Source organism: Manis pentadactyla, chromosome 12 (assembly GCF_030020395.1).
Source record: "Manis pentadactyla isolate mManPen7 chromosome 12, mManPen7.hap1, whole genome shotgun sequence".
In the NCBI taxonomy this organism is placed as follows: Eukaryota; Metazoa; Chordata; class Mammalia; order Pholidota; family Manidae; genus Manis; species Manis pentadactyla.
The window spans coordinates 78,662,018-78,688,089 of NC_080030.1; the positions used below are offsets into that span (position 1 = coordinate 78,662,018).

At 39.9% G+C, this 26,072-nt stretch overlaps 1 protein-coding gene across 3 annotated transcripts in view; it reads left to right on the top strand.

Annotated features, from left to right (window-relative positions):
* The window catches only part of LAMA4 (laminin subunit alpha 4), a 193,888-nt gene that overhangs the window by 65,568 nt on the left and 102,248 nt on the right, over positions 1–26,072 (top strand). For 2 of the 3 annotated variants that reach the window (XM_036893544.2, XM_036893547.2), the window contains 4 exons: positions 9,849–10,063; positions 12,060–12,155; positions 20,198–20,349; positions 21,966–22,076. In XM_036893544.2, the coding sequence (XP_036749439.2) occupies positions 9,849–10,063; positions 12,060–12,155; positions 20,198–20,349; positions 21,966–22,076 (574 nt within the window). The remainder of the gene's footprint in view (positions 1–9,848; positions 10,064–12,059; positions 12,156–20,197; positions 20,350–21,965; positions 22,077–26,072) is intronic. The other variant, XM_036893545.2, reaches the window with a different exon arrangement.

Consider the following 26,072-nt stretch of genomic DNA (forward strand, 5'->3'; position numbering starts at 1 on the left):
TAGGGATGCAGGACATCTAAGATATGGTCTTTGTCCTCACTAAAAGTAGAGGCTAGAAGAAGAGAGAAACTGAAAAACATTTATTAAAAGCCAGAAAAAACAGGAAATGCTAAATAAAAAGACAAGCCAAGGCTCTTCCAGAATGTAGCAGAAGGAGTGATTTCTTTCCCTTGGAGAGAGAGAGCTGGATCATCCAAAAGGAGGTGACCTAAGCTGCTTTGGATTTATGTTTCACCGTAGGACTGAGGGAGTTTCTGTTGTGAGTTTTAACAGCCAAGTTATTTAAGTTTTCCCAGTTAAGTGTCCTCTAATCTATGTTTTCAATGTATTTGTGAACTTGGATCTCTTCACAATATCTTTTCAAAATATGAGGCTGATTTGTTTGGGAATCTATTTCAAACAAAAATAAAAATTAGTCCAACCTAAGAGCACTCTAGTTTCTGTACTTAGGGGTCATCTAATCAAAGTGGATTTCAAATCTGACTATGTATATGTGTGTCCTGGAGACCACCGGATTCCTGAGCCCTCCCCAAATCCCTTCCATGCCCCACTGAAGAAGAACCTCTAGGGGTAAGACCTGGGACCTTTATTTTGATTCCCCAGTGGGTTTTCATGCCAGTCCTCTCCCTGCCTTGTGTCCTACTGCTCTACTTCAACCTTCAGTGCCACAGAATATAAAACAGTGTTTCTCAAACTGTGGCTTAAGAATCGCTGGAAACATTCTTAGAGGAAACGTTCTCAGAAACATTCATGGAGCTTTATGGGTTCTCAGTATCTTCTCGATTTTGTGTTTAATTTCAATGGCAAACTTGAGAAAGTTAACAGATTGACAGATGTTCTGGAATTTCTCTAGTACCACTTTATAATAAAAGGAGATCTGCCTCAGAGTTGAGGAGAAAATAACGACACACATTACAGACAATTTGGAGGCTGATGGGATTCACGTAAAAGCAAGCTGATCCTTCACACAACACATGACAGGATGTGTGCACTGAATTCAGGCAATCCTCTAACATATCATGTTGCAATTGGCCATTCAATCACAACACAACAATCCATTGTCTTGAATTAACACAGTTAATTTGAATTCGGAAAATTTATTTTGGTTTTCAAGGTGTATAAAAGTCATGGACATAGGGAGTTTCCAACTAGTTTTATGTTGGAAATATTTAAAGATTTAAATATAAGATAAATGAACACAAAAGAGATAGGCAATGAAAATGTTTTTTTCCTTTCACAGGAATTCACACTACATACAAGTTTGAGAAAGAGTGGTCTAAAGCATAAAATATGAACATCTTACTGTACCATGTAAAACAGCTCAAGTGCATTTGTGTTCACACAGAGTCCACATTTCTTAGCCTGCTCCGGCCCCTGCCTGGCTCTTTCCCAATGTCCTTCTCCCAACTCACAATTTAAATTCTATATGCTAGACTTGCCACTCCCCAATCTACTATATCATCTGTAAAGCTAACCACATTGTTAATGTCTTTAAATAATATTCATGATGATGATGACATTTGTCATTTATGTGCTTACTGTGTGCCAGGCACCTGTTGTAAGCAACTTACATACAATGATGCATTTAAGCCTCAAAAAAAAAAATCCTATGAGAAGCCATTTTCATCCTTCTTAAAGAAAAAGAAAGTGAGACATGGAAGTTAAGCAACTTGTTCAAAATCACACATTAGTTTTTAAAATCTCTATTAAACTATGAGCTTCTCAACAGAAGTAGCATCTAAGTCATTTCTCTATCCACTCTTCCCAGTCATCATATCTGGTGTGTGGTAGGCACTCAGTTATATTTGTTTGAGTAATACTTTCTTTTTTAACCAATAAACAATGACACTTTTAATTTACCCTTAAAAGGATATCTCTTGTAGTGATGAGAGTCAGCCATTTCTTGCCCCATTTGACCCCTACTTCCCACCCCATGCCAGGAAAATGCAGGTGGATGGCCCAGATTTGAGTGAGTCTTGTCACCACCCTCTGAATAGAAGTTGAAAATGGAAGTTGTTCTTCTGATGAAAATAATTGTAAATTGTACAAGCTTTGTAGGCAGGAATTTTGCAGTTCTCATTCTCATCCTAGTATGGCTGTCCCTCTTCTCCCAAGTTTTAAAGATGAGGATCCTGACATCCAGAGCCATGAGAAGACTTAATCTAAAGCTAGAAATAAGATTATGAAAGAAATAAAATAGGACCATGCTACTGGGCACCAGGTCTACAGTGCTAACTCTAAATCCAACTACTGGTCTTTTTGTATCCTTTTTACTAAGTTTTTGAGGGTAGAAATTGGATGCATTGGTAGCATTTGATTAATCATTTGTTATAGTCATTAAATGATTAATTAGTTAATTAATTAATTCCAGACTTGTGGAGTGGAAAGAGCATTAAATGTGGAGTCCAATAACAGGTTTGAGCCTTGTAGCAATAAACAAATCCTACGGCTTCTTTATGCTCTAGTTCCTTTTTTATTAACATAGGGGGCTATGGAGTGCTATGATTCAGAAGCCTTTGCATGCTCATTCTATAAAATCTGTAGGGTTGATGTGTGGACTATAACTTCAGAGTTGCCTGTGAACCTACCACCAAAAGCTGTCCTTAAAATTCAAAGGAAGAGGAAGAGCCAAGATGGTGGCATGAGTAGGGCAGCAGAAATCTCCTCCCAAAACCATATATATTTTTGAAAATACAACTACTCCCAACAGAGAGACCAGAAAATACAGTACAACAGCCAGACTACATCTACATCTGCAAGAACTCAGCATCTCAGGAAGGGGGTAAGATACAAAGACATGACATGGGATGTGAGCACTCCCCCCACCCCAGCTCACCCGTGGGAGGAAAGGAGTCAGAGTGGGGAGGGCGTGGAAGCACAGGACTGCTAAATAACCAGTCCTAGAAATCTGCACTGGGAACACAGACACACATTGCATGGTGTACTGGATATCAGAGAAATGGAAATGTAAAAGCTGCGAGCAGGTCCCCACAGCCGGCTTCCTGGGACAAAAGAAAAGCGAGTGCTTTTAGAAAGTCTTAAAGGGACAGAGGCTTAAGAGCTGGATGGAATCATCCCAGCACATTCAGCCTAGCAGGCAGGGAATCCTAAGGAACTTCAGGCACCCTAACCCCCTGGGGGGCAATGTAGTTTTGAAGCCCTTTATGGCAATAAGCAGCCTGCCATTCAAGCCCCCCAGCTGGTGCTGTCCTGCTGCAGTGGTCAAGCAGCTGGAGAGCGGCCTGGCCAAGGGAAAATGCCCAGAGTGTCCTCCCCGGCAAGCTACCCGGGCCAGACCCAGAGGCTGCCGCTGGCATGAAGATGCCTGGCGCAGACAGAGGAGGCTGGAGCAAGGTGAAAAGGGGCGCCATTATAGCAGGAGAGCACACCCGGTGCACCTGCCATGCCCTGCAGGGCTCTGGGCTACCCCGAGGGCTGCCTCACCATGGAAGCTCAGGGAATTAACCCGGAGGCTGCTCCTAGTGTGCAGGTAACCGAAAAAGGCAGTGGAGAAGGGCAAGGTGACCAGCAGGCAGGAAGGGACTTTTTCCTCCCAGCAGACATATGCACCACCTGCCTACGACTACCTCTATCGCCATGAAAAGGCAGAAGAATTTTGTCCAGTCGAGAACCAGGCAGACAACGCCCAAGAGAAGGCCTGAGGAGATAGATATAACCAATCTTCCTGAAAAAGAATTGAAAATAAAGGTCATAACTATGCTGATGGACCAGCAGAGAAATAGGCAAGAGCTAAAGGATGAAGTCAGGAGGGAAATTACAGAAATAAAACAATCTCTGGAAGGACTTAAAAGCAGAGTGGATGAGGTGCAAGAGACTGTTAATGGAATAGAAATCAGAGAACAGGAATACAGAGAAGCTGAGGCAGAGAGAGATAAAAGGATCTCCAGGAATTAAAGAATATTAAGAGAACTGTGTGACCAATCCAAACGGAACAATATTCTCATTATAGGGGTACCAGATGAAGAAGAGAGAGAAAAAGGGACAGAAAGTGCCTTTGAAGAAATAATTCCTGAAAACTTCCACAAACTGGGGGAGGAAATAGTCTCTCAAACCATGGAAGCCCACAGATCTCCCAACACAAGGGACCTAAGGAGGACAACACCAAGACATATAATAATTAAAATGGCAAAGATCAAAGACAAGGACAGAGTATTAAAGGCAGCCAGACAGAGAAAAAAGATCACCTACAAAGGAAAACCCATCAAACTTCTCAACAGAAAGCTTACAGGCCAGAAGAAAATGGCATGATATATTTAATGCAATGAAACAGAAGGGCCTTGAGCCAAGAACACTGTATTCAGCACAATTATTATTTAAATATGAAGGAGGGATTAAGCAATTCCCAGACAAGCAAAAGTTGAGGGAATCTGCCACACAAAAACCACTTCTACAGGGTATTTTAAAGGGAAACCTCTAGATGGAAGCACACCTAAGGCTAAATAGATGTCACCAGAGAAAATAAAATCACACCAAACAAAGCAGACTAACCAAATACTAACCAAGGCAAAAAAATAAAATCAACTATTCACAAAAGCAGTAAAAGGAAACAAAAAAGAGTACAGAATAAAACACCTAACAGATAATGAATGGAGGAGGAGGAATATAAGAAGGGAGAGAAATAAAGAATCATCACACTGTGCTTATAAAAGCTTAATAAGCGAGTTAAGTAAGATGGTTAGATTGTGAAGAAGCTACCCTTGAACCTTTGGTAACTATGAATCTAAAGCCTGCAAAGGCAATAAGTACATATCTTTCAATAAGCACCTTAAATGTAAATGGACTGAAAGCACCAATGAAAAGACACAGTGCAATAGAATGGATAAAAAAACAACACCCATCAATATGCTGCTTACAAGAGACTCACCTCAAACCCAAAGACATACACAGAATAAAAGTGAAGGGATGGAAAAAGATATTTCATGCAAACAATAGAGAGGAAAAAAAGCAGGTGTTACAGTACTTGTATCAGACAAAATAGACTTCAAAACAAAGAAAGTAACAAGAGATAAAGTGAAACAAATACTAACAGAATTAAAAGAGGAAATAGAATGCAATGCATTCATTTTAGGAGATTTCAACACAACAATCACTCCAAAGGACAGATCACCAGACAGAAATAAGTAAGGACACAAGGCACTGAACAGCACACTAGAACAGATGGACCTAACAGATATCTACAGAAATCTACACCCAAAAGTAGCAGGATACACATTCTTCTCAAGTGCACATACAACATTTTTCAGAATAGACAACATACTAGGCCACAAAAAGAGCCTCAGTAAATTCAAAAAGATTGAATTCTATGAAACAACTTGTCAGACCACAAAGGTATAAAACTAGAAATAAATTGTACAAAGAAAACAAAAAGGCTCACAAACACATGGAGGCTTAACACCATGCTTCTAAATAATCAATGGATAAATGACCAAATTAAAATGGAGATCAAGCGATATATGGAGACAAATGACAGCAACAGCAAAAAGCTGCAACTTCTGTGGGACACAGCGATGGCAGTTCTAAGAGGAAAGTATATAGCAATCCAGGCCTTTTTAAAGAAGGAAGAACAATTCCAAATGAATAGCCTAAAGTCACAATTATTGAAACTGGGAAAAGAACAAATGAGGCCAATAGTGAGCAGAAGGAGAGACATAATAAAGATCAGAGAAGAAATAAATAAAATTGAGAAGAATAAAACAATAGAAAAAATCAATGAAACCAAGAGCTGGTTCTTTGAGAAAATAAACAAAATAGGTAAGCCTCTAGTTAGACTTACTAAGAGAAAAAGAGAAACTACACACATAAACAGAGTCAGAAATGAGAAAGGAAAAATCATGACAGACACCAAAGAGACACAAAGAATTATTAGAGAATACTGTGAGAATCTATATGCTAACGAGCTGGAAAACCTAGAAGAAATGGAGAACTTTCTAGAAAAATACAACCTTCCAAGGTTGACCAAGGAAGAAACACAAAATCTAAACAGACCAATTACCAGCAATGAAATTGAAGCAGTAATCAAAAGAATACCCAAGAACAAAAACCCCAGGCCAGATGATTCACCACTGAATTTTATCAGACATATAGAGAAGACATAATACCCATTCTTCTTAAAGTTTTCCAAAAAATAGAAGAGGAGGGAATACTTCCAAATTCGTTCTATGAAGCCAGCATCACCCTAATACCAAAACCAGGCAAAGACCCCACCAAGCAAGAAAATTACAGACCAATATCCCTGATGAACATAGATGCAAAAATACTCAACAAAATATCAGCAAACCAAATTCAAAAATACATCAAGAGGATCATACACCATGATAAAGTGGGATTCATCTCAGGAATGCAAGGATGGTACAACATTTGAAAATCCATCAACATCATCCACCACATCAACAAAAAGGACAAATATCACATGATCATCTCTGTAGATACTGAAAAAGCATTCGACAAAATTCAACATCCATTCATGATAAAAACTATCAACAAAATGGGTATAGAGGGAAAGTACCTCAACATAATATAGGCCATATATGACAAACCCACAGCCAACATTATACTTAACAGCGAGAAGCTGAAAGCTTTTCCTCTAAGATCGGGAACAAGACAGGAATGCCCACTCTCCCCACTGTTATTCAACATAGTACTGGAAGTCCTAGCCATGGCAATCAGACAACACAAAGAAATACAAGTAATCCAGATTGGCACAGAAGAAATCAAACTGTCTCTATTTGCAGATGACATGATATTGTACATAAAAAACCCTAAAGAATCCACTCCAAAACTACTAGAACTGATATCGGAAGTCAGCAAAGTTGCTGGATACAAAATTAGTACACAGAAATCTGTTGCTTTCCTATACACTAATGATGAACTAGCAGAAAGAGAAATCAGAAAAACAATTCCATTCACAACTGCATCAAAAAGAATAAAACACCTAGGAATAAACCTAACCAAGGAAGTGAAAAACCTATACCCTGAAAACTACAAGACACTATTAAGAGAAATTAAAGAGTACACTAACAAATGGAAACACATCCCGTGCTCTTGGCTAGGAAGAATTAATATTCTCAAAATGGCCATCCTGCCTAAAGCAGTCTACAGATCCAGTGCAATCCCTATCAAAATACCAACAGTATTCTTCAATGAACTGGAACAAATAGATTTAAAATTCATATGGAACCACCAAAGACCCTGAATAGCCAAAGCAATCCTGAGAAGGAAGAATAAAGCCAGGGGGATCTTGCTCCCCGACTTCAAGCTCTACTACAAAGCCACAGTAATCAAGACAGTTTGGTACTGGCACAAGAACAGAGCCACAGACCAGTAGAACAGAATAGAGACTCCAGAGATATTAACCCAAACATATATGGTCAATTAATATATGATAAAGGGCCATGGACATACAGCCTCCTCTACAGCTGGTGTTGGCAAAACTGTACAGCTACATGTAAGAGAGTGAAACTGGATCACTGTCTAACCCCATACACAAAAGTAAATTCGAGATGGATGAAAGACCTGAGTGTAAGCCATGAAACCATAAAACTCTTAGAAAAAAACATAGGCAAAAATCTCTTGGACATAAACATCAGTGACTTTTTCATGAACATATCTCCCTGGGCAAGTGAAATAAGCCAGGCAGAAAAAGACAGGTATCAAATGATTTCACTCATCTGTGGAGTATAAGAACAAAGAGAAACAGAAGGAACAAAACAGCAGCAGACTCACAGAACCCAAGAAGGGACTAACAGTTACCAAAGGGAAAGGGACTCGGGAGGATGGGTGGGAAGGGAGGGATAAGGAGAAAAAAGGGGGGGCATTACTATTAGCAGACATAATGTAGGGGGGGTTGCACAGGGAGGGCTGTACAACACAGAGAGGACAAGTATTGATTCTATAGCATCTTACTACACTGGTGGACAGTGACTGTAATGGGGTATGTGACTTGGTGATGGTGGGAGTCTAGTAAACATAATGTTCCTCATGTAATTGTAGATTAATGATACCAAAAAAAAAAAAAAAAGAATAAAGCCTGGAAAAGCATATGCAAAATCTTGAACAGAAATTTTGCTAGGGTCTTGAGATTACAGGTGTGATTTTTTTTCATTTCTCTATTTTTCAAATGCTCTGAATTATGATTCTCTTACTTTAAATAGATGTGTGTTTTTTTTAATGCTGTGTCTTATTATTACTGGCGAGGTTTTCATTATTTCCTTGGGAAGTCCTCCCTTTCTTTCCACTTCCAAGGCCAACACCCCAGCCCAGGCCCTCCGTCCACCACACTGGTCTCTGCATTCCAGCCTGCATTCCACCCTGAACTCTGAAAACAGCACTGGTTTCCATCACTATCACTTTCACTGTGCTCAAAAACCTTAACCAGCTCTCTTTCTTTTTCTCTCATGTTAGAACTTACTCCTGTACCTTACCTTCAATCCCATGATGGTGTGACGGCACATTCTTTCTATTCACTAAGCATCTTCAGCTCCAGTTCTCCTGGCTTCCACACTAGCTTTGCATCCACAGCAGAGAGGAGGCAATAGGCAGTCAGCAAATAGGTGTACTTTGGCTCATACAGTATTCTTACAAAGTTTGAGCCAAACTTTAAAAACTGAGATTCCACATAAAACTCCAGATTTCAACTGCATGGAGAGGGCTGTGCAACACAGAGAAGACAAGTAGTGATTTTACAGCATCTTACTACGCTGATGGACAATGACTGTGAAGGGGTATGTGGGGGGAACTTGGTGAAGGGGGAGCCTCGTAAGCATAATGTCTTTCATGTAATTGTAGATTAATGACACCAAAATAAAAAATAAATTAAAAAATAAAAATAAAAAAAGGGAAGATCTGGCAATACAGATACTTCATTCCCTCAAGGCTACCATGTGGCAATGGTTGACAGGAGCCAACTAGAAGCTGTGCCTTAGATGAGGCCTGTAATCCCACATCACAGCAGAGCTTCTACTGGCTCACAGGGCATCTCTGGGAAAAGCAGAGAAATGCATTTTCTTCTTCTGGGCAGAGGCAGCCCCACCCAGAGTGCACAGCTTAGCAAGACAGGCAAAGGCTATATGGATTTCAGTCTCCACCCTCCAACTGGGCTGGCATCTCTCATTAGGGTCCCAGGCAGCAGGACCATAGTTACCAACTCTGCCTCCTCCACAACAAATGTAGTTAAGTGCCTGGCCCCATAGGATCACATGTCTAAAACTTCCAGGATCATGGCCATCTGGGCTCCAATTCCTTTTATCCATGCTATCTGCCTCTTTATTCACCTGCACATGGCACAAATGCCTTCCCACAACCTCAAACAGGAGCCCCAGGCTGTACTCTGATTGAATCACTCCTGAGCCAATCTATTTTGGCCAGAGCAGTGCCAGGCACTAATTGGCTCAGGTTTAGGTTATCTGAACACTTCACTATGACAAGGTGGGGGCTGGTTTATACCAATGTTTCCCAGTAAAGGTATTATCAACATTTTGGCCAGAACAAGTCATAGCTATGTCCTAGTGGCTCACCTCACTGCATCATATTTAACATATCTGGCACCACCAATCACATGCCAGCAGTGCACCCAAGTCACTGGGATGACGAAGATGATCCCAGATACTCCTGCATCTAGAGGTCTGGCTGAACTGAATGGACTACAATACAATTTGGAGGGGCAATTCCTTAAAAATGAAGTCTAGACTTACTAGGAAGATGGAAATGTGGGAATAAATTCTGGTAGAGCAATCCACATATATTCACAAAACTTTCTTCTTGTTAGCAAAGAACATGAAAACGAAGAAAAACTATGGCCACTAAATTTTTAACATATGATTCCCTTTCAGATGTGCTCCTGGTTACTATGGAAACCCTTTGCTGATCGGAAGCACCTGTAGGAAATGTGATTGCAGTGGAAATTCAGATCCCAACCTGATCTTTGAAGATTGTAATGAAGTCACTGGCCAGTGTAGGAATTGCTTAAGCAACACCACTGGATTCAAGTGTGAACGCTGTGCCCCTGGTTTCTATGGGGATGCCAGGATAGCCAAAAACTGTGCAGGTACAGTACTTTAAATTCTAAGTCAGCTACCTGGCCAACACACACTGAAATTAGATGGATTTACCTTGGGGAAATATTACAAAGTAATACAAAAGTACCCCTTGTCACTTTTCCAGAGCAATGATATCCCCAGGAATGTGTATCCCAAACTCTCCAGAGGCAGATATTATTTTCAAGGCTACTAATGTAACCTAGCTCTTGGGTAGAATGAACCAGAAGACATGGATACAAATGGACTTTCACCTTAACATCTTATATCCTTCCAATTTTGATCAAAGAAGTAAATCAGACTTCCATGGATTACCTATCATTGACAAGAATTCTGAATGAAAACTTGCACGGTTCACATCAGTTTTGTTATTCTGAAAGCTAAATCCCTCTGCTTAGTTATGTTTGGTAAACTGACATTTAAGTGAAATAGAATGCAAGCCAAGGGTACAGTTTAATCATCCCCCCAGTTCCTCAAATTGTCACAATAGGTATTCCAGAGATAGTATAAGAAATCTTTCTGGTTAAATGTCAGTTGGACTGAAGTATACAAATTTTGTTCATAATTTATCCAGTCCATTTGCTGCATAAAGTAAAACTCCTCAGAAGTAAAGCTAAATTGCCTTCCTCTAGGAGTAAAGGAAAGCTGAACGGAATAGTTCTTTGTCTTTTGTGTCTCTGAGACGGCAGGTGTAGAGGCATTGTGCTCCTGTGGCATGCTTCTATCAGAAACCCCCTTCCTGAGACAGATTCCCACCTGAAAAGATTTTAAGAAGTGAAGAGTTGAACATTGAAAAGGAAACATATATGATCTGCAGAAGTCACAATAAAAGTAAATGTGTCTTCAAAAACGTGAAGTGCACATTAACACTAAATATGACAGAGGAAAGAGGGGAGCCCTGTGTCCAGTCAGACCAAAGAAAGAAAGGAGGCATCAGAAAAGTGTTGGCAAAAAATCAAAGCCTTAGATGTTGATGTTCTCTGATTGGCAGAATATTTACTAAACTTCTTTTTAAGCTGCATAGATGCAAATCACACTTAGACAAGAAGCTAATGTTAGAAGCAACAAAGCGTGATCTTGCTGAATTGTTTAATGAATCTACATTTTATGGAACATTAAATAGCTGAAATATATTGTTAAATGTGTGTGTCCCTCTTGAAGCTAATTTTTTTATGATTATTCTACAAAGACAATTATGAGGTGGGAGGAAATTCACAATTCTGTTCTAGCTTATTGCTAGCATAGATGGTTTAGGAAATCCTTTTTAAGTATTTCAAATTGATTTCCACCAAGAAATTCAGTAGCAAACGAACAGTCTGTTGAGACTGGGTTTTGTTTTGTTTTGTTTTTTCCAAAAAGTATTCTTGAAAATAATCATTAGAGTAGTAATGGGCTCTTTAGTCCCCTAAATTCATGTAAATTTGTTCCTAGTTCTTTCCATGACCTTATTCCTAGCCATCCCACTGATCACTATCATTTAGAGGTTTAGAGTCAGCCTTGCCAAGGGTCAAGCACAATGGGAGCCAAGAATCATTCTTGGGCCTCCACACTCTCCATGGGCTACTCCTCCATCAAACCTGGCAATGATGAACCCTAGAACTGAATTAAACAGGAAAAGCTGTCTGCAGTGAAAACGTAACTTTAGATTGTAGCTGAATGATGGGCTCGATGATCTTTGTGTACCTTGTGAAATTTACCAGGCAAAGTCTTTTTGGACTGAAGTAGTCATATTGGAATCCAAAAATGTTGGGAGAGGAGTCCTAGAAAATTTAGATTCACTTTTGCCCCAGAATAATCTTTGAAAATCTCACTGGGCTGCGGCTTAATTGGGTGAGGGGCATAGTCTCTGGATCGTAAGGAAGATCATACGGTCTTAAGGAAGAATATAATTAATCCCCATTGAAGAATTATTTACTGACAGCCAGTATTTACAGAAACCAGGAAAGCATTGCCATATTTAAGCATCAATAAATTAATCCTTAATCTCTTTGTTTTTGTTTCCCACAGAGTGCAATTGTGGGGGAGGTGCCTGTGACAGTGTAACTGGAGAATGTTTGGAAGAAGGTTTTGAACCCTCTACAGGCATGGACTGCCCAACCATAAGTAAAAATAACACTACATGATTGATTGACCCCACTTTCTCTAATGTGCTGCAGCTGTAGGATTCAGAGGAGCTCTGCAATACCCTCTCTCTAGAAACTGCCTAAATCCCCTCTGGCTTTAACCCTGTGTGTGCCTCAACCAAATGGACCCTAAACAAAAGATATTCAGTGGTCTACTTGATTGCAATCAACAAATAGGTGATTTACATTTAAATAGCTCCATTTTAGAAAACTTATTTTATCAAGTCTTTAAATTAAGCATTCTACCCAGAAGGAAAGGCAGTCAGAAAAACCATTCCTAATGACTGAGTTCATTTTAGCTCCCTTTTCTATATTTTCACTTCAAGTCCTCAGATACTGTGATAAATAAACAATGCTGTACAGCACTGGGGAAACTGAGATACCAGGAGATTTAAGTGGGTTTTTCCAAATCTGAAGTGGTATCAGAAATAAATCATTCAGGATCTACAAAATGGAGCTGTTGTCACTCCTGTCAATCAAATCATAAGCAGTGCAGATGGTGCAAGAACTTGCCGAAACATTTTGAAACAAATATCCAGGGCTGTCTCAGTGATGTCTCAAGCATTCTTCAAGCCCTTAATCTAGAAAATCCATGATTAATTCTTAGAAAGACTTAAGAAAAGATTTACCTTAGAAAGCCTTCTATTAATAAGGTACCTAATATTTACTTTTAAGTAGAGTGGTTTAAAAACTATTTTAACATTAGGTATCCCGTCTCCCAAACCAAAGGATCTTGTCTTCTCAGTCCCTCTGGGCACAAGAGATTAATATTACCAATGACTCACACCTTGAGGATGGCACAGGAAGTGCGGCTCAAGCAGAGCAAAGCTTATACATTGATAAGTGAGGTCACTTTGAGGACAACAAGCTGCCTCCCTGGCCTTAGGCATTCCCTCCACCAGCTGTCAGGGGAGCCATTCCTTTGAGAGCATAGAAGTAAGACCACTGTTAAACTTCAAATAACATATTAACATATTAACAACGGTTAACACTTCTGTCTCTATTATCAGTTCTCTACAAGAGAGAAAAGCAGCTAATAATGTAGATAACTTACAAAAAATGAGAGAGAAGAGTACAGTCTGAGGGGGAGAGATTGGAAATGGAAACATTTCAGAGTGGTCAAGACAGGTTTCAAAGCATGGGCAGCTGTCCTTATGAGTGTGGTACAAGGGGGCACAGGGGCTCTGGGGGGTGAGAACAGTAGTCAGAGGAACTCAAGTGAGAAGTTCAGGGAGTAATGAGATCACAACCACCCTCACCACCTAACCATCTTCACCAGACATCAGGGGGCAGTGTTCACAAGTAGTGATATTCTACAGACTTCCTGCTGAAGTGTGCATCCAGACAGGTGGTCAGGCTATGTGGGGGTGGTGAGCTTCCTCTGGGTGAGGTGAAGTCAGGGCGAGAGGACCTGAATAAAGTGGGTAAAGCCACCTTCACCAGTGGGTAAAAGGCAAGACCCAAAGTCCAACATGAAAAGAGTTATCCCAAATGGCTGTCCTACCCGTGAAGAAAATTGAAGGCAGAGGGCTTCTCACCACACATCTTTCAGATGACTTGCCCTTTTGTGATTCCCTTCTTCATCAATCCAGCATTTAGTGTCCATGCCAACCTACTTACCCTGTCACAGGTGTTTGGTTTTTTATGCTTTTCTTATGTTTTTTTTTTGTATCATTGATCTACAATTACATGAGGAACATTATGTTCACTAGACTCCCCTCTTCACTAAGTACCCCCCACATACCTCATTAGTCACTGTCCATCAGCATAGTAAGATGCTGTAAAATCACTACTTGTCTTCTCTGTGTTGCACAGCACTCCCCGTGCCACCCCCCACATTATACATGCTAATCTTAAGGCTGACTGACTTCTTCCCCCCACCTTCTCCCTCCCTTCCCACTCATCCTCCCCAGTCCCTTTCTCTTTGGTAATTGTTAGTCCATTCTTGGGTTCTGTGAGTATGCTGCTGTTTTGTTCCGTCAGTTTTTCCTTTGTTCTTATACTCCACAGATGAGTGAAATTCATTTGGTACTCGTCTTTCTCCGCCTGGCTTATTTCAGTGAGCATAATACCCTTTAGCTCCATCCATGTTGTTGCAAATGGTAGGATTTATTTTCTTCTTATGGCTGAGTAATATTCCGTTGTGTATATATACCACATATTCTTTATTCATTCATCTACTGATGGACACTTAGGTTGCTTCCATTTCTTGGCTATTGTAAATAGTGCTGCGATAAACATAGGGGTGCATCTGCCTTTTTCAAACTGGGCTGTTGCATTCTTAGGGTAAATTCCTAGAAGTGGGATTCCTGGGTCAAATAGTATTTCTATATTGAGCTTTTAAGAAACCTCCATACTACTTTCCACAGCAGTTGGACTAATTTACATTCCCACCAGCAGTGTAGGAGGGTTCCCCTTTCACCACAACCTCACCAACATTTGTTGTTGTTTGTCTTTTGGATGGTGGCAATCCTTACTGGTGTGAGGTGATATCTCATTGTGATTTTAATTTGCATTTATCTGATGAATAGTGATATGGAGCATCTTTTCATGTGTCTGTTGTCCATCTGAATTCCTTCTTTGAAGAACTGTCTGTTCAGCACCTCTGCCCATTTTTTAATTGGATTATTCACTTTTTGTTTGTTGAGGTGTGCAAGCTCTTTATATATTTTGGATATCAACCCTTTATAGTATCTGTCATTTATGAATATATTCTCCCATACTGTAAGAAGCCTTTTTGTTCTATTGATGGTGTCCTTTGCTGTACAGAAGCTTTTCAGCTTGATATAGTCCCACTTGTTCATTTATGCTTTTGTTTCCCTTTGCCTGGGGAGATATGTTTATGAAGAAGTCACTCATGTTCATGTCCAAGAGATTTTTACCTATGTTTTTTTCTAAGAGTTTTTGGTTTCATGGCTTACATTCAGGTCTTTGACCCATTTCGAATTTACTTTTGGGTATGGGGTTAGACGATGATCCAGTTTCATTCTCTTACATGTCACTGTCCAGTTTTGCCAACAGCAGCTGTTGAAGAGGCTGTCATTTCCCCATTGTATGTCCATGGCCCCTTTATCGTATATTAATTGACCACATATGTGTGGGTTAATGTCTGGAGTCTCTATTCTGTTCCACTGATCTGTGGCTCTGTTCTTGTGCCAGTACCAAATTGTCTTGATTACTGTGGCTTTGTAGTAGAGCTTGAACTTGGAAAGCAAGATCACCCCTGCTTTATTCTTCCTTCTCAGGATTGCTTTGGCTATTTGAGGTCTTTGGTGGTTCCATATGAATTTTAAATCTATTTGTTCCAGTTCATTGAAGAATGCTGTTGGTATTTTGATAGGGATTGCATTGGATCTGTAGATTGCTTTAGGCAGGATGGCCATTTTGAGAATATTAATTCTTCCTAGCCAAGAGCATGGGATGTGTTTCCATTTGTTAGTGTCCTCCTTAATTTCTCTTAAGAGTGTCTTGTAGTTTTCAGGGTATAGGTTTTTCACTTCCTTGGTTAGGTTTATTCCTAGGTGTTTTATTCTTTTTGATGCAGTTGTGAATGGAATTGTTTTCCTGATTTCTCTTTCTGCTAGTTCATTGTTAGTATATAGGAATGACTCAGATTTCTGTGTATGAATTTTGTATCCTCCAACTTTGCTGTATTCTGATATCAGTTCTAGTAGTTTTGGAGTGGATTCTTTATGGTTTTTTATGTACAATATCATGTCATCTGCAAATAGTGACAGTTTGACTTCTTCTTTACCAATCTGGATTCCTTATATTTCTTTGTATTGTCTAATTGCTGTGGCTAGGACCTCTAGTATGATGTTGAATAACAGTGGGAAGAGTGGGCATTCTTGTCTTGTTCCCAATCTCAGAGGAAAAGCTTTCAGCTTCTCATTGTTCAGAATGATGTTAGCTGTGGGTTTATCATATATGGGCTTTACTACGTTGACGTACTTGCCCTCTATGCCCATTTTGTTGATAGTTTTTATCATGAATGGATGTTGAATTTTGTCGAATGCTTTTTCAGAGTCTATGGAAATGATCATGTGATTTTTGTCATTCTTTTTGTTGATGTGATGGATGATGTTGATGGATTTTCGAATGTTGTACCATCCTTGCATCCCTGGGATGAATCCCACTTGGTCATGGTGTATGTTCCTCTTGATGTATTTTTGAATTCAGTTTGCTAATATTTTATTAAGTATTTTTGCATCTATGTTAATCGGGGATATTGGTCTGTAATTTTCTTTTTTGCTGGGGTCTTTGCCTGGTTTTGGTATTAGGGTGACACTGGCTTCATAGAATGAGTCTGGAAGTATTCTCTACTCTTCTATTTTATGGAGAACATTAAGGAGAATGGGTATTATGTCTTATCTGTATGTCTGATAAAATTTCGAGGTAAATTAATCTGGCCCAGGATTTAGCTCTTGGGTAGTTTTTTTATTACCGCTTCAATTTCATTGCTGGTAATTGGTCTGTTTAGATTTTGTGTTTCTTCCTTGGTAAGTCTTGGAAGGTTGTATTTTTCTAGGAACTTCTCCATTTCTCCTAGGTTTTCCAGCTTGTTAGCATATTGTTTTTTGTAGTATTATCTAGTAATTATTTGTATTTCTGTGGGGTCCGTCGTGATTTTTCCTTTCTCATTTCTGATGCTGTTGATGTGTATAGATTCTGTTTTTCTTTTAAAAAGTCTGGCTTGCGGCTTATCTACTTTGTTTATTTTCTCAAAGAACCAGTGTTTGGTTTCATTGATTTTTTTCTATTGTTTTATTCTTCTCAATTTTATTTATTTCTTCTCTGATCTTTATTATGTCCCTCCTTCTGCAGACTTTAGACCTCATTTATTATTCATTTTCCAATTTCTATAATTGTGTCTTTAGACTATTCATTTGGGAATGTTCTTCCTTCTTTAAATATGCCTTGATTGCTATATACTTTCCTCCTTAAACTGCTTTCCCTGCATCCCACAGATGTTGGGGCTTTGTGTTGTTGTCTTTTGTCTCCATATATTGCTTGATCTGTATTTTGATTTGGTTTTTGACCCATTGATTATTTAGGAGCATGTTGTTAAGCCTCCATGTGTTCGTGAGCCTTTTTGCTTTCTTGATACAATTTATTTCTAGTTTAATACCTTTGTGGTCTGAGAAGTTGGTTGGTAGAATTTCAATCTTTCTTAATTTACTGAGGCTTTTTGTGGCCTAGTATGTGGTCCCTTCTGTAGAATATTTCATGTGCACTTGAGAAGAATGTGTATCCTGTTGCTTTTGGGTGTAGAGTTCTATAGATGTCTATTAGGTCCATCTGTTCTAGTGTGTTGTTCAGTGCCTCTGTGTCCTTACTTATTTTCTGTCTGGTGGATCTGTCCTTCGGAGTGAGTGGCATGTTGAAGTCTCCTAAAATGAATGCATTGCATTCTATTTCCCCCTTTAGTTCTGTTAGTATTTGTTTTACATATGCTGGTGCTCCTGTGTTGGGTGCATATATATTTAGAATGGTTATATCCTCTTGTTGGACTGAGCCCTTTATCATGTAATGTCCTTCTTTATCTCTTGTTACTTTCTTTGTTTTGAAGTCTATTTTATCTGATACTAGTACTGCAACACCTGCTTTTTTCTCCCTGTTGTTTGCATGAAATATCTTTTTCCATCCCTTGACTTTTTGTCTGTGCATGTCTTTGGGTTTGAGGTGAGTCTCTTGTAAGCAGCTTCTAGATGGGTCTTGCTTTTTTATCCATTCTATTACTCTGTGTATTTGATTGGTGCATTCAATCCATTTACATTTAGGGAGGTTATTGAAAGATATGTACTTATTGCCTTTGCAGGCTTTAGTTTAGTGCTTACCAAAGGTTCAAGGTTAGCTTCTTTACTATCTTACTGTCTAACTTAACTCACTTATTGAGCTATTATAAGCACAGTCGGATGATTCTTTATTTCTCTTCCTTCTTATTGCTCCTCCTCCATTCTTTATATGTTAGGTGTTTTATTTTGTGCTCTTTGTGTTTCCTTTGACTGCTTTTGTGTGTAGTTGATTTTACTTTTTGCTTTTAGTTAGTATTTGGTTGGTCTGCTTTCTTTGCTGTTATTTTATTTTTTCTGGTGACATCTGTTTGGCCTTAGGAGTGCTTCCATCTAGAGCAGTCCCTCTAAAATACCCTGTAGAGTTGGTTTGTGGGTGGCAAATTCCCTCAACTTTTGCTTTTCTGGGAATTGTTTAATCCCTCCTTCATATTTAAATGATAATAATGCTGGATACAGTATTCTTGGTTCAAGATCCTTCTGTTTTATTGCATTAAATATATCATGCCATTCTCTTCTGGCCTGTAAGGTTTCTGTTGAGAAATCTGATGATAGCCTGATGGGTTTTCCTTTGTCGATGACTTTTTTTTTCTCTCTGGCAGTCTTTAATACTCTGTCCTTGTCTTTGATCTTTTCCATTTTAATTATTATGTGTCTTGGTGTTGTCTTATTTGGGTGTCTTGTGTTGGGAGTTCTGTGTGCTTCTGTGGTTTGAGTGACTATTTCCTCCCCCAGTTTTGGGAAGTTTTCAGCAATTATTCCTTCAAAGACACTTTCTGTCCCTTTTTCTCTCTCTTTTTCTGGTACCCCTCTAATGCGAATATTGTTCTATTGGGATTGGTCACACAGTTCTCTTAATATTCTTTCATTCGTGGAGATCCTTTTATCTCTCTCTGCCTCAGCTTCTCTGTATTCCTGTTATCTGATTTCTATTCCATTAATGGCCTCTTGCACCTCAGCCATTCTGCTTTTAAGACCTTCCAGAAATTGTTTTATTTCTGTATTCTCCCTCCTTAGCTCTTGCATATTTCTCTGTAAGTCCATCAGCATGGTTGTGACCATTATTTTGAATTCTTTTTCAGGAATATTGGTTAAATCTATCACCCTAGGTTCCCTGTCACAGGAGGATGTGTGTGTGATTCTTGTCTGAATCAAATTCTGCTGCGTTTTCAAGGTGATAGAGGTAGTCGTGGGCAGCTGGCTCGTGTGTCAGCTGGGAGACCAAAGTCCTTTTCCATTTGCTCCTCGCCTTCCTTTCCTGGGAGAATGGTGACCCCTAGCGGCTTGTGCTGGGCAGCTGCGTGCTGACGGGGTCTCTGATTCTTGCCCAGGCCACTGTGGAGGAAGCTCTGTGTGGCTGCTGTGGGCGTGGCCACTCTCAGGCTGCTGCTCCACTATGGCGGGGCCGCGCTGGAAGAGGAATGGGCAGGAGGCTGTTTATCACCGTGAGGGGTCTCAAAGCTGTACTGCCGCCAAGGGTTTAGGGGGCCTGGAGTTCCCCATGATTCCCAGCTGCTGGGCTCAGTGTGCTGGTAGGCTTCCGTCCAGCTATGAGGCTTCTGTCCCTTTAAGACTTTCAAAAAGCACTCGCTTTTCTTTTGTTCCATGGGTGCTGGCTGTGGAAACCCACGCGCAGGTTTTACTGTTCCATTTCCCTCGTATCCAGCGCACCATGCACAGTGTGTCTGCACTCCCGGTGCGAATGACTAGGGCTGGGTGTTTAGCAGTCCTGGGCTCCCTCTTCCTTCCCGCTCCGACTCCTCTCCTCCCACCAGGAGCTGGGGTGAGGGGCACACTTGGATCCCCCTGGGCCGCAGCTTGTATCTTATGCCCTTCGTGAGGCGCTGGGTTCTCACAGTTGTAGATGTAGCCTGGCTGTTGTCCTGTATCTTTTGGTCTCTCTTTTAGGAATAGTTGTATTTGTTGTATTTTCAAAAATATATGGTTTTGGGAGGAGATTTCTGCTGCCCTACTCACGCCGCCATCTTGTCTTCTCCTCCAGTTTTTTAATGTTTTAAGCAAGGATAGTACCTTATGTAAAGTTTAGCTTATCTTTGGCTTTACTCTGCTTGGAGTGTAATAAACAGTTCTGTGATCCAGAACAGCACCTTAGGAAACAAAAATACAAATAACATTAACCAAGGAAGTATACATTATGATCTACTTAAAGCAGCATGCTTCCCAGCTGACTTCTGATTTTGAAGAAATGACATTCCCATTTTCCCTCCAGACTGTGATAAATGCATCTGGGATCTGACAGATGACCTTCGTTTAGCAGCGCTTGCAATTGAAGTAAGTAAATCCGGCATGTTGAGTGTGTCATCTGGTGCCGCTGCTCACAGGCATGTGAATGATATCAACTCCACCATCTACCACCTCAAGGTATGTAGAAATGTTCCTCCAGCTGCATTTTCACTCTGGTTGTTCAGGGTCACTCCTAGTAACTCGTGTCCCTTTTGGTATCTAGACCCATGGCTGTACTACAGATTCTTACACCTAGGAAAGTGTGAAAACTTGATTATAACCACAAGCTTCAGCCTAAACCAAGAGCTGCCATCTATAAAAGAAGTTAATATGGAAAATGAAATGACTAAAAAAACTAGTATCTATGTACAATCTATTGAAGAAAGAGAAGCACTCTTATTCCCCTTTGAAGATATACATTGGTTATTCAATTCTTTACCACAAACTTACCATTACCTTAGCCCCCTCCCCCACTCTAGCTCCTACCCTTGCTTTTCCTTCTCTCTGACTCATTCTTTCTTACTTTCTCACACTCACACACACTCAAATACAAACATTCACATGCTCTGTTTCTCCTTATAGGTTTAGTGGCTAATACCTAATAAACAAAGGCAGGCAACAGTCAAAAACAGTATACTATAACAATGCTTAAATATCTTAGCTTTAAGAGGGACTTTTTTCCCTCTATATCATGGGCTTCTGCACAACCAATAGATATTTTTTTAATAATAGTAATTAATTGAAAGGACAATATAATTAATACCAGCACACTTTTTTACTTTAGCATGATGGCTAAAAGCATAAATCTTGAAACCAGATTGTTGGTATTCAAAGCCCCGTTCTGACATTTATTAGATATGAGACCTTGGGTAAATTATTTAACTTCCTCATCTGGAATTGAGGATAATTATTGTACCTATCTCATGGGTTGAGAGAATTCAGTGAGTTGATATATGTAGAGCTGTTAGAACAGTCCCTAACATAGAAAGTGCTTATTTCTTTACTTTTTGGGGGTACAAATAATATCCACAGCAACTGGTCAAATATACTAAGTGTAAAACAAAACAAAAATGGCAAAATTGTAAAGCTGAATGGAAGCTTAGTGGGCATTCTATTCCAAATATAGTAATTGTTGTTGTCCAAATACATACGAAGTCTCTAATTCTCAGAAGGACACCCAGCTCAGGCCTCTCGACACCACTTGAATCCTCTCTCCTCAAAAGCACAAATTCAAGACAGGCACCATTGTAACCTACAGGAAGGCAGTGCTAGGACTGAAGGACGTACTACAAAGTAATCCAAGGAAATGCACATTTGGACCGACTGTCTCGAAAATGGTAAAGAAAGAACAAATGATCTGAATAAAAAGAATTGCTGTCTTTATACCAGAGGAAAATGAATTTCTAAATTCCACTTACATTGATTCAGGTGGATTGTTGTTTCCTCCAGGGCCTGCCAACACTGAAATTTTTAAATTCAGACACCCAAAGCCCCACCGGTCTTTTCTGTGCCTTTGTTTGAACTAGTGAAAGGTGCCCCTTCCCCTTGGCCAGTACATCTGGAGCCTGGGTCTCAAGTCCTGTAGCCCCCCTGGCAAATCTCAGCTTTCAGACTCATTTGCAGCAGAGTTCAGACCCCTCAATCTGGGGAACAGAGACACACTCTGAGTCCTCTTACATTGAATAAATTGTATGTGTACTTTTTAAAACCTGGTGTGCACATTTACCAATTATTTTCAAAACACTTTTTTACAGACAAAATTGTCAGAAAGAGAAAACCAGTATGTCCTAAGAAAGATACAAATCAACAGCGCTGAGAACACAGTGAAAAGCCTCCTCTCTGACGTGGAGGAATTAACTGAAAGGGTATGTATTCAGTTTCTGGGACTGCCTTCAGAAAAAGGATTTAGCTGGTCTGAGCCTGGCTGGTCACCAACTAGTGAGGCTTAACACAGGCCAGAAAAAAATGCAGTGACCCATGTGCCTTAAAATAAATCAAGACTCTGTGGAGAAAGTTACTATACTCTGGGCATTTGTTTTGCAATATTTCAGCAGGTTCTTGCACCACAGTATTATTGTCATAGTCAGAAGGATGTTATTTTTGGTCAGAATCAATGCAAACAGCTGAGAGTCCTTGGAGCTTCACCATTCAGCCTCCTGCTTTGGAGATCTGCTCCTGTTGCCCAGGAGACTCTTCTACTGTGATGTCACCTCCAAGCTTGTGTTATTTCCTCCTTACCATTTTACCATCTCTTACCATTTTGATTGGTTTCCTTGAAAAAACTATGTTTATGGGGAACTTCCACAGTATTTACTGCTGGTTAATATGGTTGATATATGTTTCAATTAGGATAGTCATTCATCTGTTTGCCTTAATATTCTATGGCTTAGAGGTATATAGAGCCTAGAAATAAACTTTACTATATAGATTATAAATTTAAATGTTTGCTCAAGGATGCATTAAATACCAAAAGGAAAGAAGAGGAATTGTGCTGAGAAAGCAATTTTGCAGTTTGGCAGGAAAAAAATCACTTTTCACATTCACTTTACACTATATACTAAAATAAATTCCAGACAGATTAAAGATGAGTTTAAATCTCAAATCCACAAGAAAACTGAACTAAATAATTATTAAACCTTGAAAGGAAATAGCAGTACACTGAAGTATAACATGAAGAACTACAATAGAAAGAGATAATAGATTTGACAAGATAAAATTTCAAATACCCAATAAAGCAATTAAATACATTAAGAGTCAACTAGACTGAAAAAAATACTGGGAGAAATATGACTTGCAAAATCTCTCACAAGTTAACAAGAAAAACATTAAACCATGAGCAGAGTCAATGTGAGAGTCTATTAAATACACTCTCTGAGAGCCTAATGGAAAAAATCCATCCTCTGTAATAAAAAAAATACAACTAAGCCACAAGGCACCATATTTAACATATTAAAATGCTTAACACATTTTTTTTCCCAATTACACTCTGCTAGTACTGTCCAGATGTTCTGGAATTTCTGCTTTCAGATACTGGTATCTGGCATTTAAAACTGTTAAGTTATCTTCAAAAACAATTGTCATTTTCTACAAAGATAAAGTTAAAATAATTCCGATAATATTTTTTGATATTGGACCTGTTATACTTCTAAGAGATTATTCTTTTAAAAATGGGAATTACACTAATTGGATCCTTGGAAGATTCAGCTACTCTGAAATGCATATGAAAATTGTGTCCCTCATTCCTGTGCAATGGTGCATATTAATCCAACCACAAGCATTTGAAGATCAGTGAGATCTATTAGGTTTCAAAGAAAATACCAAGAAAGAAATTATTGTAAAAAACATTATTTTGTTTTGTTTCATTTTCATTTCATTATCAGGGTTGGAACTTGCCTAAAGTGTCTCAATCCTTCAAGAAATGTTTTCACCAAGATTAGTTCCTCCTACAGCTCAGACAAGGAGTTACTGATCCTTTTGTTGTACAGTATTCCCACTTCCAATATAAGTTGAATGCAGACACTCATAAGAAGGAAATAACACAAGCTTGGAGGTGACATCACAGTAGAAGAGTCTCCTGGGCAACAGGAGCGGATCTCCAAAGCAGGAGGCTGAATGGTGAAGCTCCAAGGACTCTCAGCTGTTTGCATTGATTCTGACCGCAAATAGCATTCTTCTAACTATGACAATAATACTAGTGGTGCAAGAACCTGCTGAAATACTGCAAAACAAATGTCCAGAGCTGGTCTTAATGATTTCTCAAGTATCCTTCAAGCCCTTAGTCTATGATTAAGTCTGAGAAGGATTTATGAAAAGCTTTGTCTTAGAAAGTTTTCTATCAAGAAAGTAGCTAATATTTGACTTTAAGTAAAGTGAAGAATTTCACTGTAGTTTCCCACAGTGATAAAAAAAATCATAGTAATGTTGCTCACAAATATGAATATACCTCTGTTTGCAAATTATCTCTCACATGAATTTCATGTGACCCAAGTCTCACAATTAACAACCTAAAATTACCTGTTTTGTCTCAACAACCATATTAGAGTCCTCTAGCTTCCTTTTGGAAAATCCTATGGCCCCATCTGGGAACCCTCTAAAGGATGTCCATGAGTTTGTGTTCTCTGATAGCCTCTCCTCAAAAGGACCTCATATTTGCTGCTGCTTACCATGTCTGTAATGAAAGTACCAAAAACTATGTCAAGATTCCACTTCCCCATCTTCCCAAAGTCACCATGCTCAAAGTCAGAGCAGTACTAGAGATATATAGAGTGGCTATAAGAAAAATTAAAAATGGTGACCCTCTCTCTCTCAATCACTACTGCCAACTGGGTCTTAAAGTTACACTATGGAGTACAAGTACATGCCACCCCAGGCTCCAAGGGCTGGCACAGGAAAGTGCTGTACCACCCCCTCCACTTCTCTACCTCTTGCATTTCCTCCCTACACCTTTAGCCACAGCCAAAGCTCCCTGCATATCAATGCATCATATAGATCTTTAGGACTAGAGGAAAAGTCAGTCACCTCCATACATTAAAGGCATCTGAGCAACATATCTGATCCTGACAAAAAGGTAGGATAAAAAATAAGAATGTCTCAATTCCAAAAGCATTGATTAACACCTAGTGTAAAACAGTGCTAGGGGATTCAAGATGGCAGCATGAGAGGTGAGATGCAGAACTTCTCCCAAAACCACATACACTATGAAAATATAGTTAATACAACTAACCCTGGAACAGCAACAGGGGGGAAGGCTGCACCAGACTGCATACAGACCTCATGAAGAGAGAAGACCTAATGAAACAGGTTAACATATCAAAACCTTGATCTGCCAGGACCCAAGCCCTTCCCCCACCTCAGCTCACTGGTGGGAGGAAGAGAAATGGAGCAGGGATGGGGTGGAAGCCTAAGACTGCTGAATACCAAGCTCTGGAGGTCTGCTTTGGAACACAAACCTACATTCTGTGGTGCTCTGCAGGTTGGTGGGACTGGGGAGCTGCAACAACCATGTGCTTGAGAGACAGAGATTCTGGCTATTTGTGAAGGACAGGGGTCCACATCTGGCTGCTCTGGGACAAAGGAAAGTCAGGTGGTCTGACAGACTTTCTAGCAGTGAGAGGGCTGCTGAGGGGGCAGGGTTTGAACATAGCTGGCTGTGCGGAAGAAGGGATAAGTGGACAAGGTTGTCTGGGTGCACTCTGCCCAGCAGGTTGGGAACTTTGAGGAGCTTCAGCCGCTCCATCCCCCTGGCTGGCTACTCAGCTCTGAAGACCCCACTGTGACACTCAGACTGCTGTACCTTCATCCAGGCCTGCTGGCACCGGCTCACAAACCAGCAGTCACTGCACTGGTGCCATGCCAACAAAAGGGAGGCCCTGCTTACAACAGCTAGAGATGCAAACCACAGAAGCTTACACATGTGTGCTCAGCCCACTGGCTCTGACACTGGAGACAGGCACTGCAGCTGGGAAACAGGAAACAAATATTTCCTCCCCCTAGGCACCAGCACCGCTCCCCTACAATGCCCAACCTCACTCTAGGGGATGAGCAGCAGCAGAGCTTCTGGGCACTAGAGGGCACCTCATACAAATATGAAACGACAAAAGAGCCTGGTTCAGACAAAAATATCACAAACCCCAGTAAAAGGGCCAAATGAAACTGAATTCACCAATCTTCCTAAAAGAGAAGTCAAAATAAAAATCATAAACATGCTCATGGAGGTACAGAAAAATATTTAAGAACTCAGGAATGAATTTAAGATGGAGATTCAATCATTAAGAAATTCCATATCTGAAATAAAACATACAATGCAGGGATTTAAAAGCAGGCTGGATGTAATAGAAGAGACAGTAAACAGAATAGAAATT